This window comes from Lampetra fluviatilis, chromosome 46 (assembly GCF_964198595.1).
Source record: "Lampetra fluviatilis chromosome 46, kcLamFluv1.1, whole genome shotgun sequence".
Classification (NCBI taxonomy): Eukaryota; Metazoa; Chordata; class Hyperoartia; order Petromyzontiformes; family Petromyzontidae; genus Lampetra; species Lampetra fluviatilis.
In genome coordinates, this window is record NC_136320.1 from 8,562,120 (window position 1) to 8,576,683 (window position 14,564).

Below are 14,564 nucleotides of genomic sequence, written 5' to 3' on the forward strand. Positions count from 1 at the left end.
AATCGTTTCATTTTTTAAAATAGCTCTTTTTTCATTTTCGTCGATTTGTGCCAATGGCAAACACACACCTGCCCCACTGTGAGCCCACAATTGTCAGTGTCCAACAACTACAGGGGCAATGACATTGAAACCCACAAGGGTTTGTTTGCTTGCCAAACCCAAAGCACGACGTTCAAAAATTCAAGCGTGCCTTTACAACGAATGGCGGCATTTAAGGCACCGTAATGTTACACGTGCACGCGCCCTCAATCTAAATGCAGCCCGCGCCGTGGGTTTCAGCGGGGCACGGCCAGCAGGAACACAACGGCGGGGTGAATTTATCGTGCAGCCCGCTCGTGAGAAAGCCCGACCAAGGCAAAGCAGCCGACACCCAGGGAAGCAGCTCACTCCTGTTAAGCGTCTCTTCGTCCCCCGCCCCCCCACCACACACTGGCTCGCAAATACACTCAGCATCGGGAGCCCTAATTGCATACTTAATTGTTAATTGATCACAAGGCTGCAGATTAATTAATCCATGTGAGCGGAGACGCTTTTGTAAATTAGGCTAAATTGGATTTGTTAAGTGAGCAGTTCGGTCGCCCGCCATGAAGTACCGCGGAAACACGCGCGCCTCCCAAAGAAACGAGTTAAACGCAGCGCTGGGGCACACCAGATTGCGGAACACGGAGCACGCTGCGATGTTATCGCTGCTGGTATCTTAATGCCGGGGATGGCAGTGGAATGACAAAGAATGACGGCATTAACACTCGTCGAAATGAATTAACGTGCAACATCGGGGGAGCAGTGGCTCGGTGGTGTAAGCACGCCACGCCCGACGTCTATAAGTTGAATTTACGCTCAGTGGCGAGAAAATCGGTGGTGAGTGATATTTGAACCAGGCCTGGCCCTTAACCAACCCACACCGACCGGGGTGGTGAAGTACGGTCAAGCAACCACCATCATCAACATGCCGTAGGGATTAATTAATAGAGCGCTGTAAAGTTATACAGATGTAGGGGTGGTTACGGGAAGGAAGGCGGACAGAAACACAAGGGTGTCTACACCCACACACGGGTGTCTACATCCACGTCCGCATCGGTTAACCCTGGGGGGCCATGGGTGGCGCTGTGATCCCCCATAGCCCCACCCCTCGGAGAGGATTCCTATAAAAGGCGGGGAGCCAGAGGGCTCGAGGCCAGTGTTAGAAGCTTTACCAGGGAAGACTGAAGACCGGCAGAATAGGCCCTGGGACTCCCCTGGCTCACTGTCCTTCTCAGGGCCGAGCAGGGCAAGCCAGTGGCGCGGCCCAAAGAGCTCCAGGACCGATGCTCTTGTAAGAGCTGGTCTGGTTGGCTGGGTGCCGGGATCCGTGCTTGACCAGGGCCGGATCAAATAGCCTCCCCTAGCACTCTTAGTGGAGGACTGGGAATAGGACAGTCAGGGGTTAGAGCTAGGGGTGTTCCCATTGTGTACGGGTGAAGGGGCCGTTACCCCTTCAGTGTTGTGTTACCGCCCTTGGGTTAAATAAACGAGTGTGCCTCAACTCCGTCGTCTGTCTCACTGAGAACCCACTACACATACATTACCCACAATTGCCATTTAAATATATTTCAATGTAGAACGCTGATATTCGATCAAATCAATACCAAACTACAGCCGATCTTGCGATGCACCAAATGCATTGCAATAACAACCCACAAGCACACGACGTAACCACCCCCGCGCCACTCCAAGAAAATTGTACGTTTCTGTAAAGCGTATGGACCCACTTCAAGTTTGCCCTCCACATAGCCCAGCCACAAATTGATAGACAAAAAGAACGAGTTAGGATGTGCTCCAACGTTAGGGTGTGTGCTACAATGCGGTATTTGTCACTGAGATCCACACGAGCCTTGGCTTGCTCAATCGAGGACAGGGTCCTTTGTGCGCGATTTTGTCTCTTTAGTATTTAGTGCCAACAACACCGCTCGGGAGTGACTGCACCATTGTTCCAAAGTGAACGTGTCCCTGAACGCTCAATTATTTTCACTCTCATCTGGTCAAGGATTCCAGGAAAAACAAAAAAAAAACACAAGCTCAGCCTATACCCAGCACGGAAACGACATTGCAACGGCTGCGCGTGTGTTTCGCACCATGACATTCCACGTGGCGATGCACTGTGTCTAAACCCTGGGTTTTGTGAGAAGCCTCAGATATTGTCCTATCTATTTATTTCTTTAAAAAAATTTCTAACCTTGATTGTGAGCGTGCACAATGGACGAAAATGCAAAGGAACCTTTTCTTTTTACAGCAAACTTGCGTGAGTTTATTGTGGACGAACGTGCGTCAATTTTTATATATGTGTAGTGACATCAGGGATGTCACTGTGCAATGTTCCAACGTCTCGGACAGCACTGGGTGGGTTGCTATGTGAGGCCGGCTCTGCCACAGCACGGCGTGCGATGCACCGTCATCGCGGACACCCCGTAGGAGTGGTGAGCTAGCGCGGGCACCACGCATAGCGTGTAGTGTGGGCTCCCACAACGGGGAGTGGGAGAGTGTCGGCCCAGGGGCAGGATTGCCCCGGGCAAAAGCACTCTAGTTGACCCCGTAGACACGTGATCTGGAGTGTCCAGAGAGAAGGCCCCAGGTGGGGGGGCTAGGGGCTCGAGGGGGATCGAGAGGGAGCTAGAACGCTAGAGAAGGCGGACGGGGCCGAGGGCGGAGCGGCCCCGACCCAGGGGGATATAAGGTGGGTCCCTGACAGGGACCGGGGTCGCTGCGTTCTACAAGCTGAAGCTCCACGTCTACAAGCTGAAGCTCTACAGGCATCAACACGTGGCTGGAACCCGAGTGAGGGTCAGATCCTTCGTAGCTGTAACTCCTCCGTATAGTGTAGTTAGCTGGGTGGTTACCACCCGAGGTTGTATCTGGTAACGGCGCAGTTACCCATTTGTGTTAACGTGTTGATGTTATAATGAATGTGTTGCCTCTAAAGAAAAACGTCTGTGACTCAATTGGACTCACTACATATGTACACACACAAAAAATACAAAGATCCCCCATATAGCCTTCACAGACTGTTGAGGCAAGTGCTGTTAGCGAGCACCTATGAAGGCCGGCACGGCATACGAGGGGGTGGGTAGCCAGCACCCCACCCGGCCCCCTTTGTCTCCCTAGTGGTGATTTTTACACACCGCACCAGGTACTCATTTGAGGCTGAGTCGACCTAGGGGAGGCCCAGGACCGGTTCAGGATAGTCAACACTGGTGTTAGCCATGAGCGGGAACTCGGGACGCCGGGTTCGGAGTGCAGCACGCTAACCGCTACACAACCGCTCCCTCTATATGTGTGTGTAAGTAAACACAAGATCCCCCATATAATCTTAACAGACTGTTGGGGCAAGTGCAGTTCGCGAGCAACTATTAAGGGCAGCATGGCACACGAGGGGGTGGCTGGCCAGCGCCATGCCTGATATATATACACACACATAGATACGCATTTATATGTAGTGGTTAGCGCACTGCGCTATGAACCCTGCGACCGTATTTCGTTGGTCGTGCAAGTCTTCATAGGTGCTCGCTAAACAGCACTTGCCCTAACAGTATGTTAAGGCTATATGGGGGGTCTTTGTCTTTGTGTCCGTCTGCGTGTGTCTGTGTGTGTGTACACCATGTGTGTGTGCGAGCAATTGTGGTGATCATTGCCCCCCTTCCGACTGCTGTTGATGTAAATTTACTTTATGTTTTAAATACTATACAGTAATTTTTTCCAGTGTTACATGTGTAATAAAGGACTCGTTCACTGGGTCTGTCTCCGTTGTCCTTTATTTGGGTTCTTTACACTTGTCCCACACGGCCCTCGCTCAGAGCCTCCCCGCTTGGCAGCTCGACAGCTGCCTTCGCTCCCGTAGCCTTCCTCGTTCCTGCAGTCCCGCTGCAGGTCCCCTTTGTGCAGTCCTCTGGCTGCTCTCACTGCAGCTCCACCGCTGCTCCCCGTTCCTCCGTGCTCGTCACCGCTGGCCGACGGTGCCGAGTCTTAACTGTGTGTGTGGCGGTTCCGCCACTCTCCAACCTCCGCCCTGCGTGGCCTCACTCTGTCTCTATTCCCAACTCTCTCCCGTCCCTTCCGGTATCTCTCCCTTAAGACCTCACCCCTCTCTCTCACGTGACCTAACTCCTCCCCCCGTGACGTCATATCCGCGAAGCCGTTTACGCCCGCATTACACCACCCTCCCCCGTAGAGAAAATCCAGCCAACCTCGGCTGAACAATAACGAAAACAAGTAATGCGAGCGAACACAACCATCACACATGCAAGGACAACGAAGCATACAATAAATATAACAATAACAACAAGAACACAACAGTAAAATTCAACGAAATGTAAGGGACTTCGACCGCGTGCGGGTCGCCAGTCCGTCCCGGACGGGCGGCGGCCCTCCTGCAGACCGGGAACGTGACGGGGTTTTAGGAGCGACAGGATGAAGTTCTCCTGTCGCTATTGGAGGCCCGTCAACGTCCCAGTCCTGTATCCCTGAAGGCCCAGCGTCGGGGGTGTCCCGCGATCGTGTCTGCGGCGGGGTCGGAAGGGCAGCGGGGCTCGGAGTCCCCGCAGCCGTGGTAGGCACACCCCGAGCAGAGTCCCCTGTCTCCTGCAGTGTCACGGCCGGCTTGTCTGTCCTGGAGGATCCTTCCGCGGCGCGTCCGGTGTCGAGGCCTCCTGCTGGGGCGGACCTGGGACACGAGCCCAGCAGTCCCTGGCGTAATGGCCCTTACGACCGCAGCGGAAGCAGTCGACGTCGTTGCCCCGCGCCGCAGGCCCCCCGTCCCGACGCTCCCGTGTCGGCGGCGCAGATCGCGGCCCCGGCCTACTGCGGGCCGAGCACTGAGCGGAGGCGGCTGTCAGCTCCTGCGGGCCCCCCCCCCGTCAGGAACGTACACCGCCTTCTTGGGATCCCAACCCGCGGCACCTCCTTCGACGATGGGCCCCCCCGTCCACGCCGTGACTTGCTTCCAGCGGCGCAGGTTGAACTGGGCATCCAGACATTTAGCGGCCGCCCGGGATGTCAGCTTTTCGTGGCCACACACCGGCATAGGAATCCCCAAATCCCGGGACAGCTCGAGCATCTTACCCAAGATGAGAGGTTCGAGCAGGTCAGGCTCCGTCTCCGGGTATGCGGCCATGGCCAACTCCAATACCGCACCCCTGTATGCCACCGGCGACTCCTCGGGTGCTCGCTGGCGTTGAACAAACCGGCGATGAGCATCATCCGGTGGCTCGTATGCATCTGCCATCTCGTCGAAAACTCCTCTCAATGTTTTCTTCTTCTCGGCCTTTATAGAACGGAAGAATCTCACCGACTCGTCATCGAGAAGAGTCGGTAAAACCTCCAATGCCTCAGCGTCCGTCCACCTTGCAGAGCGTACCGCCGCCAAAAATCTGCAGGCGAAAGCACTCCAATCGCCACCGATGGAGAATTCTTTAACGGTCGTGAGATGACGACTGCGACTCCTTGTTGCGCCGTCCTCAGCCGATGACTCATCAGGCGGCATATTCAAAATGGCGTCGCATCGCAACGTGTTCAAGATGGCGGCCTCCCGCCGCGGAGAGCGCAAGATGGCGGCTTCCCGCCATTCTTCTCCTGCCACGCCCAAGATGGCGTCTTCGTGCCGCGTGGCCGATGGCGCCGACAGCAGAGGCAAGGCGGCGACCTGCGGACCTCCATCGGCTCTCCCCAACGCCGTCCTCGGCGTGACGAGCTCGCACAATTGCGCGAGCACGATTTTCAGTGTCTCCAGCTGCGCCGCCATCTGTCTCCATCGCAAGTCCGCGTCCTCCGGCGCAGACGGGTCCACCGACGCGGCGACGTCTTGAACTCCCGGACCCGTACTCATTCCCGCACGGATCTCCTCCTCCATCGCAGGCAGGTCCACCGCCTGAGGAAGGTCGTCGTCGTCGGATGATGTAGCAGATGATGGCGCAGGAATATTCTTTCTTCTGAGCTGTTTTGACATGCCGTTTCACTTCTGACTCCAGTGTAATAAAGGACTCGTTCACTGGGTCTGTCTCCGTTGTCCTTTATTTGGGTTCTTTACACTTGTCCCACATGGCCCTCGCTCAGAGCCTCCCCACTTGGCAGCCCGACAGCTGCAGTCCCGCTGCAGGTCCCCTTTGTGCAGTCGTCTGGCTGCTCTCACTGCAGCTCCACCGCTGCTCCCCGTTCCTCCGTGCTCATCACCGCTGGCCAACGGTGCCGAGTCTTAACTGTGTGTGTGGCGATCTCGCCACTCTCCAACCTCCGCCCTGCGTGGCCTCACTCTGTCTCTATTCCCAACTCTCTCCCGTCCCTTCCGGTATCTCTCCCTTAAGACCTCACACCTCTCTCTCACGTGACCTAACTCCTCCCCCCGTGACGTCATATCCGCGAGGCCGTTTACGCTGGCATTACACATGCAAACGTACAATATTTATTCTTAATAATGAGTTTAAGAATGGTGCCCTTTTTGTTGAAACCAAACACATTTCATAACACTGACCATACGGGCATTTAAATTCAGCGCATTATTGTGTTCCGACTGACGAACGGGTCTCAGGAACGAATTGTGTTTGAAACTCGAGGACTGCCCTACACACACATCTGGGACTGGTTCTCGTCCCCCTTTCTCAATGGTTCTTAACGTGGAGTGCACGCACACCCTGGCGATACGAGATGCCCTTTCTGGGGGTGCGTGGCATAGCCAGACTTATTTTTGAGAAGGTAAATAATCGAAAACACAAATTAAGCACAGGCAAATAAGTACAACTACTTTGTTTGAACAAACCTATGTATTTTCTTTACCATTATATATTTTTGTTACAATTAAGAACCAAAGGGGTGCAAAGGCTGCAGCAAAGGTTAGAAACCACTGCCCTATCCAGTCACCAACCCACGCCGATCAGTGTGGTGATGAACGTGGTGCGTGGAGGCCTTTATACAGAATGTGGAGAACTAAAATACAACACCAATTGATGACGCCTCCATTTACATGTGAGAAATATCAACGCTGCTGCTCATAGAACATCTTCAGGGATATTCAATAATTTTAACATTTCTTCCACTTAACTGTGGCCTTTGCAAGCATTTGCCTTTATATACACACATTAGTATTCTGCGCACAATGTTAATGCAAGTGGGTAATTATTCTGCCATAGCAGTGCACTCTAAGCCTAAGGCCATGGCCATTAAATCATAAGAACCTTAAAAACAGACGGCACAGCGAGGACAAAAAAAAAGCGAGAGTAATTGTTATTTTAAAGTAAATTGTACAACATATAAATTGTACAATTTTGTACTTTTAGCAAATGATTGTAACTGTAATTGGCAATAAAGGAAAAATGACCTAGTCTTGAGAGGCTGAGTGAAACACGCACTGAGGGGCAGAAGTGGTTTTATGGTCCAGCATCCACAGTTGATCATCGCCCGACTGAAATAAACCATATTCTTGGTTCTTTCGGTAAAGTCACGTAGAAGGGAAAAAATAAAATAATAAAAATATAAAACAATAAAAATTCTCACGACGTTTCGACTGCAACACAAGCAATCATCATCAGGTGTGAAATCCACACCTTATCACCTGATGATGATTGCTTGTGTTGCAGTCGAAATGTCGTGAGAATTTTTATTGTCTTGTATTTTTATTATTTTGTATTTCCCTTCTACGTGACTTTACCGAAAGAACCAAGAATATGAATCCCTGCAGTCACGAAAGCTTTAAATTGAAATAAACCAGTTCAAAAGAAGCACTTTTTTGCCACCCTATATTTTAAAGCCAACGTTGGGCATTGTCCGTATAATACATTTGGTGTGTGTGGGTCCGTGACCCCATTTGTAGAATTTTTTTGACACCAGGGCTCAAGATTTGGGTGCGTCTTACTTTCAGAGGCGTATTCAAATTCACTCACTCACCCACTCGCTTTCATGCCTTATACTCAGCCTCCTTTGCAGCACTGGGTGTTCACTTTAGGCAGAGTCATTCTGGAGGGGGAGCTTATTTGAAACCCAGTTGGACCTGGAAAACGGCACTGCATAAAGCACTCGTCGCGAGGAGAGTTAACTAATAAAATGTCCTTCTACCCGGGTTCTGAATGTATGCCCAGTTGACCTTGGGGGCCACGATTACCACGTGCAGAATCTTGAGTCAAAGCAAGGCCCCTGGAAAAGGGGCACAGGGTCACCCAGCCACTATTACCGGCACCGCTAACGCCATCGAGAATGGAACAATTTGCCCGCGAATGGAACGTTTGAAAATGGTTTTTGGCCTGGCCTCAAGGAAGGTTCCTAGGATCAACTAAAAGAGGTGAGCGCTGGCCTTGAATGGCCTTCGTTCTTCTGATATGTCCCTATTTCTGTCAATGGCTTGCATTGGCTCTGCAGCCTTTCTCAAGGTTAATGACAAAAAAAACCTCTGCAGCAGTACGCCTGTTATAGAATGTAACATAAGCCTTCAGTGTAATTGACCCAGAGCCCATTGCCTCATCAAATCCCCAGTGCAGGAGAACAAAGCTTTGGGAGTATGGCCAAGCAAATGGGTCACGCACAGTATGTACACAGCTGCTATATGCGTTAACCTGTTCCTTTACGCAAAGCATAGTCACAAAGGGATAGGGCATGTGCGGCAAGCCTGACAGATCGGCCCTTTTACGCCACGTGGCAATGTGGGCCTATCACCAAGAATCTTGCAGAGCTTGACCGAGGGTTGCCCTGGGTGCGATGTGGAGCGGCGAAAATGAGAAAATAATCACATGTCAAGCTCGCGACAGCTGAAGATGTACTCTGGTCTCCCGTCATTACCCACTAATGGCAAATGAGGTCCGTGACCTTTTGAGCTGACTTATTCCACCAAAGGCGCTAACAAGCCGCAATTACCGAACCCGACGAAAAAAATCCATTCATTAACGATTACATCTCTGATCAATTCAATCGCAGGGCCGGTGTAGAAACAAAGAACACTTTTGTGAGTGCTCAAATTTAGCGTTGGTGGGGTGTTTCCCCCAAGACTGAGAAGAAATCAAGTACAAATTGCTCGGCTGAACACATAAGGAATCAACAGTGCCTTACGTCTAAGGCACTTACTCTTCAGAGGCTGGCTGTTTATATAGCCGGTGGTCACGCAAGCACAACCACAGTTTGGAAATGGGTAGCTAATGGGTTTCATCTTTGGCTTTCAAATTTCCTTACGCCAGGCTTGATTATGTTAATGCATCTTTCATGACCATAACAACATTGCGCCTTTCAGTTTACTTGTTTTTTTTATTTACTTATATCGATTACTCTTTGTATCGGCGACCGAAGGAGTGTAATCATCATCCGTATCGTATCATCATAATCGCATTACCACCGAGCATCATCATTGCCACCAGCCGTACTCAATCAATGTCACTACCTACCATCAGTCATCATGATCCAGATAACGTCCAAGATTTTCCCCGCTTTATGCAGTGGTAGATGTATTGCAAACAAAGAGGGCATGCAAAAGGGAAATCGCGTTGGGTAGAGTGCACGGTCACCCAACCCACAATGCACCGCACAAGACGGCTGCCTGCCGAGCAACGCTTCGGCGCGCATGGAAGAACGTCGCCGCACGTCTGACCACGTAGCCGCATGTCAAGTTAATTAAAACCGCATGCGGCGAATCTCGGGGTAGAAATAGGTGAGTCGCATATACAGTGCAAAATCACACAAACCGAAACCGTATAGAGCGAGGAAAAACAAAGATCCGTTAATGTCCACCACTCCTTGCCAATGCTCTCGACCCTCTGCTAGATCCCGTGGCTGCTGCACAGCAGACAAACGACCGCCAGGGTCTGCCCTCACTGTGCCCCACCATCTGCTCTTAGGCCCCTTGCTCTTGTTCACCATGCTCGTGCAGACCCGATCCCAGAAATCAATCGGCGACAATTTCCACCAACCGTTACCGATCACCGACAATCTGCGTCAACCATCGCAATCAATACAAATCAATGTTCTCGCAAACAAAAAAAGAAGCAAGCATTTCGTACCCCAGATCTGGAGGCAAACGGCGATGAGCGAGAGTCCACCTCGGCGGCATTTGGCACGTCCAGGGATCCGTTCAGCGAGCCACCAGCACCCTGAGAATCTGTCAGTTGAGCCAACATGCCACGCACCTGATGCACAATACAAAAGACAAATATCCCCCGTGTAGCTTTAACACACTTTCAGGGCAAGTGCTGTGAGTAGCAGCACCTATGAAAGCCGGCACTGTGGCACATGAGGGAGTGGGTGGATCAACACCATGCCCGGCCACCTTTGTCTCCCCAGTGGTGTGTGTATTGTGCTGGTGGGTGACCAGCACCATGCCCAGTGCAATACGCACACCATTTAGATTATTATCCAGTACTCGCTAAGTCACTGAAATCATTCACTCGCCAGTAGTTAATTGCTCTTCTGTCAGTTTTAGCCAGTTTCTCTCAAGGATAAATCCCCAACAGAAACACAACTTTATGCGAAAGTTTCACGCAGATTGAATCATCGTTACAAGAGTTATTGTGCCTGCCATTGTTACAAAACACCCTTTGATCGATTTTGACGGTTTTCAATCGAAAAAGTCCCGAAACAACAACGCAGCTTTGCCCTAAAGTTTTGTTCAAAATGGATCGCCGTTAACTGACTTTATTGCGACCCCACGTTAAGACAGACGGTCAGGGCAAAGCAAACGCATTGACGCTTTTGAACCATCATCGGGAAAAACATGTTGACGGCACCTGCGAGATCTCCTGCTGCGTGGCCTGCAGAGAGCGCACGATGGTTTCTAGGTGCGCCTTGCCGGCCTCCAGCCTCTGCTCCATCTGGTTCTCCTCGTGCTGCAGACGGCTCAGCTCTCCCTTGGCCTTGCTCAGGTCATCCTCCTGCGAGCGCAGCGCCGACTCCTGGCCCGCGATCTGCACCCGCAGCGACGAGATCTGCGACCCCAACAAAGCAGGATTCTCGGTGTCATTATGGGTCGAACGCAACATTTTCTTTTTCTTTACCAGATAAGGCCCACTGAGCTATATAGCTCGTTTTTAGAAGCGAACTGGCTATCACAAATGCGAGCTCAACGAAGTTGCTTATCATCATGTGTAAATTTATAGCAGTTGAATACTCTGAATGCATGTTTCTAAATATGGAGGGAAAAACTGGAGGACCGGGAAAAAACTCGAAGCCACCATGGGGAAAACATGCAAAATCCAAATTTACAGGATTAATCCGGGTCGGGATCGAACCCACAACCTCCTGTACACCAGCTGAGGTAGCTAACATCTCAACACTGTGGTGCCCTTCCACATACAAATATTCTCCCATCCAGCCTGAACAGACTTTTGGGGCAAGTGCTGTAAGTGAGTGGCACCTATGACGGCCGGCACGGCACATCAGGAGATGTTTGGCCAGCACCCAAGTGGCAACCTTTACATACCATACCAGGTATTAATTTAAGGCTGAGTCGACCTCGGGGAGGCCCAGGACCAGTGCAGATGATCGTCACTGGTGTTGACCATGAGCGGGCATGGAACTCGGGATGCCGGGGACGTGAGCAGGAATCAAACCCAAATCGCTGGGCTGATAGGGCAGTGGCTAACCGCAACATCACCGATACAAATATATATGAAAACATGCACAAATGCCTCCATACATACACACACGGGATGCTGCCATTGTGTAAGGGTGAACACTACTGGACTTTATGAAAAAATAAGTATAGGCTTTACACTTTCTTACAATAAAACTGGTGTTAAATTGTTCAAATACCATATAGATACCCATTGCAAGGAATGGAGACCGCATTGACCATATGTATTTGTGCCAAAACATGAAATTAAACAGGCTGATAATTTATGCATTGCTTTTAAAACCGATTAGCCTACAGATATTATCAGAGCACGTTTGTTTGTATGTTTTGTCACAAACATTGAGATGAATTTGTAAACAAATACACCAACACCATATTTACTTGTTTACACATTTCTGATATTCTATCCGTAACACCAATAGAACAGAGTTCTGTTGTGACAAACACCGCATCGGACCACACCTACTCTTAATTGTGGATTCCATCGTGATTATCATCATCATTCGTAAAATCAGCCACGATTTATCCACTGCTGGATGAATGGCCTCCCCAAGGCAGTCGTGACCTCTCACGGTCTTGTGATGTACTCTTTGGTTCTTTTGGTAAAGTCACGTAAGTATAAAACAAAAACAATTATACACCAAAACCTTGGATTACCAGCATAATTCGTTCCAGAAACATGCTTGTAATCCAAAGCACTCGTATATCAGTTGTGATCACATGACGCTCGGCAGACAAAGCATATACACGTACTACTCGTATTGCAAGACCTCACTCGTTTATCAAATTAATATATATTTAAAAAAATTGCTCGTCTTGCAAAACACTCGCAGACCAAGTTACTCGCAATCCAAGGTTTTACTGTATATATTTTTTATACCTACGTGACTTTACCGAAAGAACCAAAGAGTATGGATCCCTGCAGTCACGAAAACTTCAAATCTAGGTCTTGTGATGGGCCTCTCAAACTGGGCATTTATTAATGGATATATTCAATAGAATAGATAGATAGCGGTTACCCACAGTTTACCCCCTTCGCAAAGAGTATATCAATTGACTTGGACATCGTTGCCAGAGAACTGAACACAAATTAGCAATTGAACCGGGCACGTCTGGATTGTAGGTCCTGGGCCGACTCATTTTTATTAATGTTATTACTCTCATGTTACAGCACTATCCATCTGCGTTAGCATCACTGACCTCACATTCATTGTTAATTTTCTGTTGTTAACCCAATTATATTTTGCCAGCTCCCTGCTGAGCTCGTTTTCAGCTACAGTATTACATTTCAGCTGGTTAATAAGCTGTCTAATCCTGCCAGCAGGAAGCCAGCTCCGATACGAATTTGAAACATGTCCGGAACATCTCAAGCATAGGTTAGCGCAGGAGTGCTCGTCGAATGAGTTTCAAATACCAGCTGCTCACTGCAACTGATACTGCAGTTGGAGAAGGAGTCCCATCAACAGTGAAAGTCTCTATGACGAAATAAGCATGGTGACTTTACCGAAAGACCCAAAGAGTATGTAAATTCCACGTTCCTGTCAGGTGGTGCTTATTATGCTCACCACGGAGGAGAGAGGAGGGGAAATATTGTGACTCCTGTTCACGTGAAAAAGCCACAGATGATTTGAACGATATTGTTTGGCCACGCACGAGCATGCCAGTGCGATAGAATAGAAAGTGCTGCCAGTAACTCAATGCAGAGTGCTATTGAACTGCTGAAAACCTGGTTCCCAAACACCCCCCCTGCCCCCCCCCCCACCCATAGAAGTGCCTGTGGCTTTGGGGAGATGAGCACGAGTAGGTTGGGGGTAAATCCCTGGAGTAGGAAGTGGCCTCAGAATTCCAGTTGGCTGAAGAGGGGAGTAACCCTGGTGCTTCGCAAAGCATGAGGGCTTTTCACAAGGGTGAATCAAGGCCTGTGGTGGTGGCAGAAGAGCTATAAGTCGGACTGGGTAATTGTGCAAATGACGGACCCAAAATCCCCCAAACAGATGAAATGCACTTAACATATTGTTGGACTTCTTTCGCACCATACACAGCCAACCGTGCTAATCGCACCATACACAGCCAACCGTGTCAATCGCACCTTAAGTAGCCAACCGTCCCAATCGCACCTTAAGTAGCCATCTCTGCTAATCACACCTTACGTAGGCATCTGTGCTAATCACACAGTACGTATCCAACCATGCCAATCGCACCGTACGTAGCCAACCATGCCAATCACACCATACGTAACCAACCGTATTTAAGAGGGGGAAAAAAACTCAAACGGAGTTGGGGCAGGAATTCTATCTGGGGCATCAAATGACAGGTGGGTGAAATGAACAACAGAACGGAGGCCGGTGGAGAGGAGAAAGGTCGACAAAGGATCAGATGGCAGAGAGGAAGATGAGAAGATTTGGAGGAGCGCACTGGATGGAGCTGGCAAGAGATCGTGGAAGATCGAAGACACTGGCAGAGGAAACCCTTTGCCAAGCAATGGGATGTTAACGACTAAGGACGAAATAAATAAGTAAAAATCATTCGCATTCCATTTGTGAATAATATGAGTTTCTGGAAATATATTCTGCCCATAAATAAGAGGAGTGACAGATAATCGGATCACGGATAAGTGACACCCCACTGCAGTGGCGAAAATCGATATTAAAAAGTGCCTAATCGATTTTTGTTACGTGTTCACGCTTGTCCAGAGAACTCTTCCTCGACTGCTCGAGCAGTGCCGACGAATGAACCGTCAATTATATTTTAACGATTCAATAACCGCACTGATCTCGACAAACCTGGGCTCAATTCCTGACCAAGAAAAAGACAACTTTAAAACTGATATCTAAATGAATATGGCTTGGGGCAACGGACCTTTTTTCATTGCACAGCAGAGAGAATATCTGCGATGAAGAAAGGTCACCTATGGTTTTTTCCTTTTAGGGCAGTGTTATTGATGAACATGTTTAGTTTTTGCTATTTGTACATAAAAAAAAAAATCTAAATTTTAACC

General features: G+C 49.7%; 1 protein-coding gene across 4 annotated transcripts in view; it reads right to left on the reverse strand.

Moving 5' to 3' along the window:
• Positions 1–14,564, reverse strand: part of EPS15L1 (epidermal growth factor receptor pathway substrate 15 like 1) — a 111,009-nt gene that overhangs the window by 53,694 nt on the left and 42,751 nt on the right. For all 4 annotated transcript variants that reach the window (XR_013640087.1, XM_078877073.1, XM_078877072.1 and 1 more), the window contains exons 15-16: positions 10,722–10,919; positions 9,999–10,124 (exon numbers count right to left, since the gene is read on the reverse strand). Coding sequence is in view for 3 of the 4 variants with exons in the window: in XM_078877073.1 (XP_078733199.1) it covers positions 9,999–10,124; positions 10,722–10,919 (324 nt within the window). In the remaining variant the exon portion in view is untranslated. The remainder of the gene's footprint in view (positions 1–9,998; positions 10,125–10,721; positions 10,920–14,564) is intronic.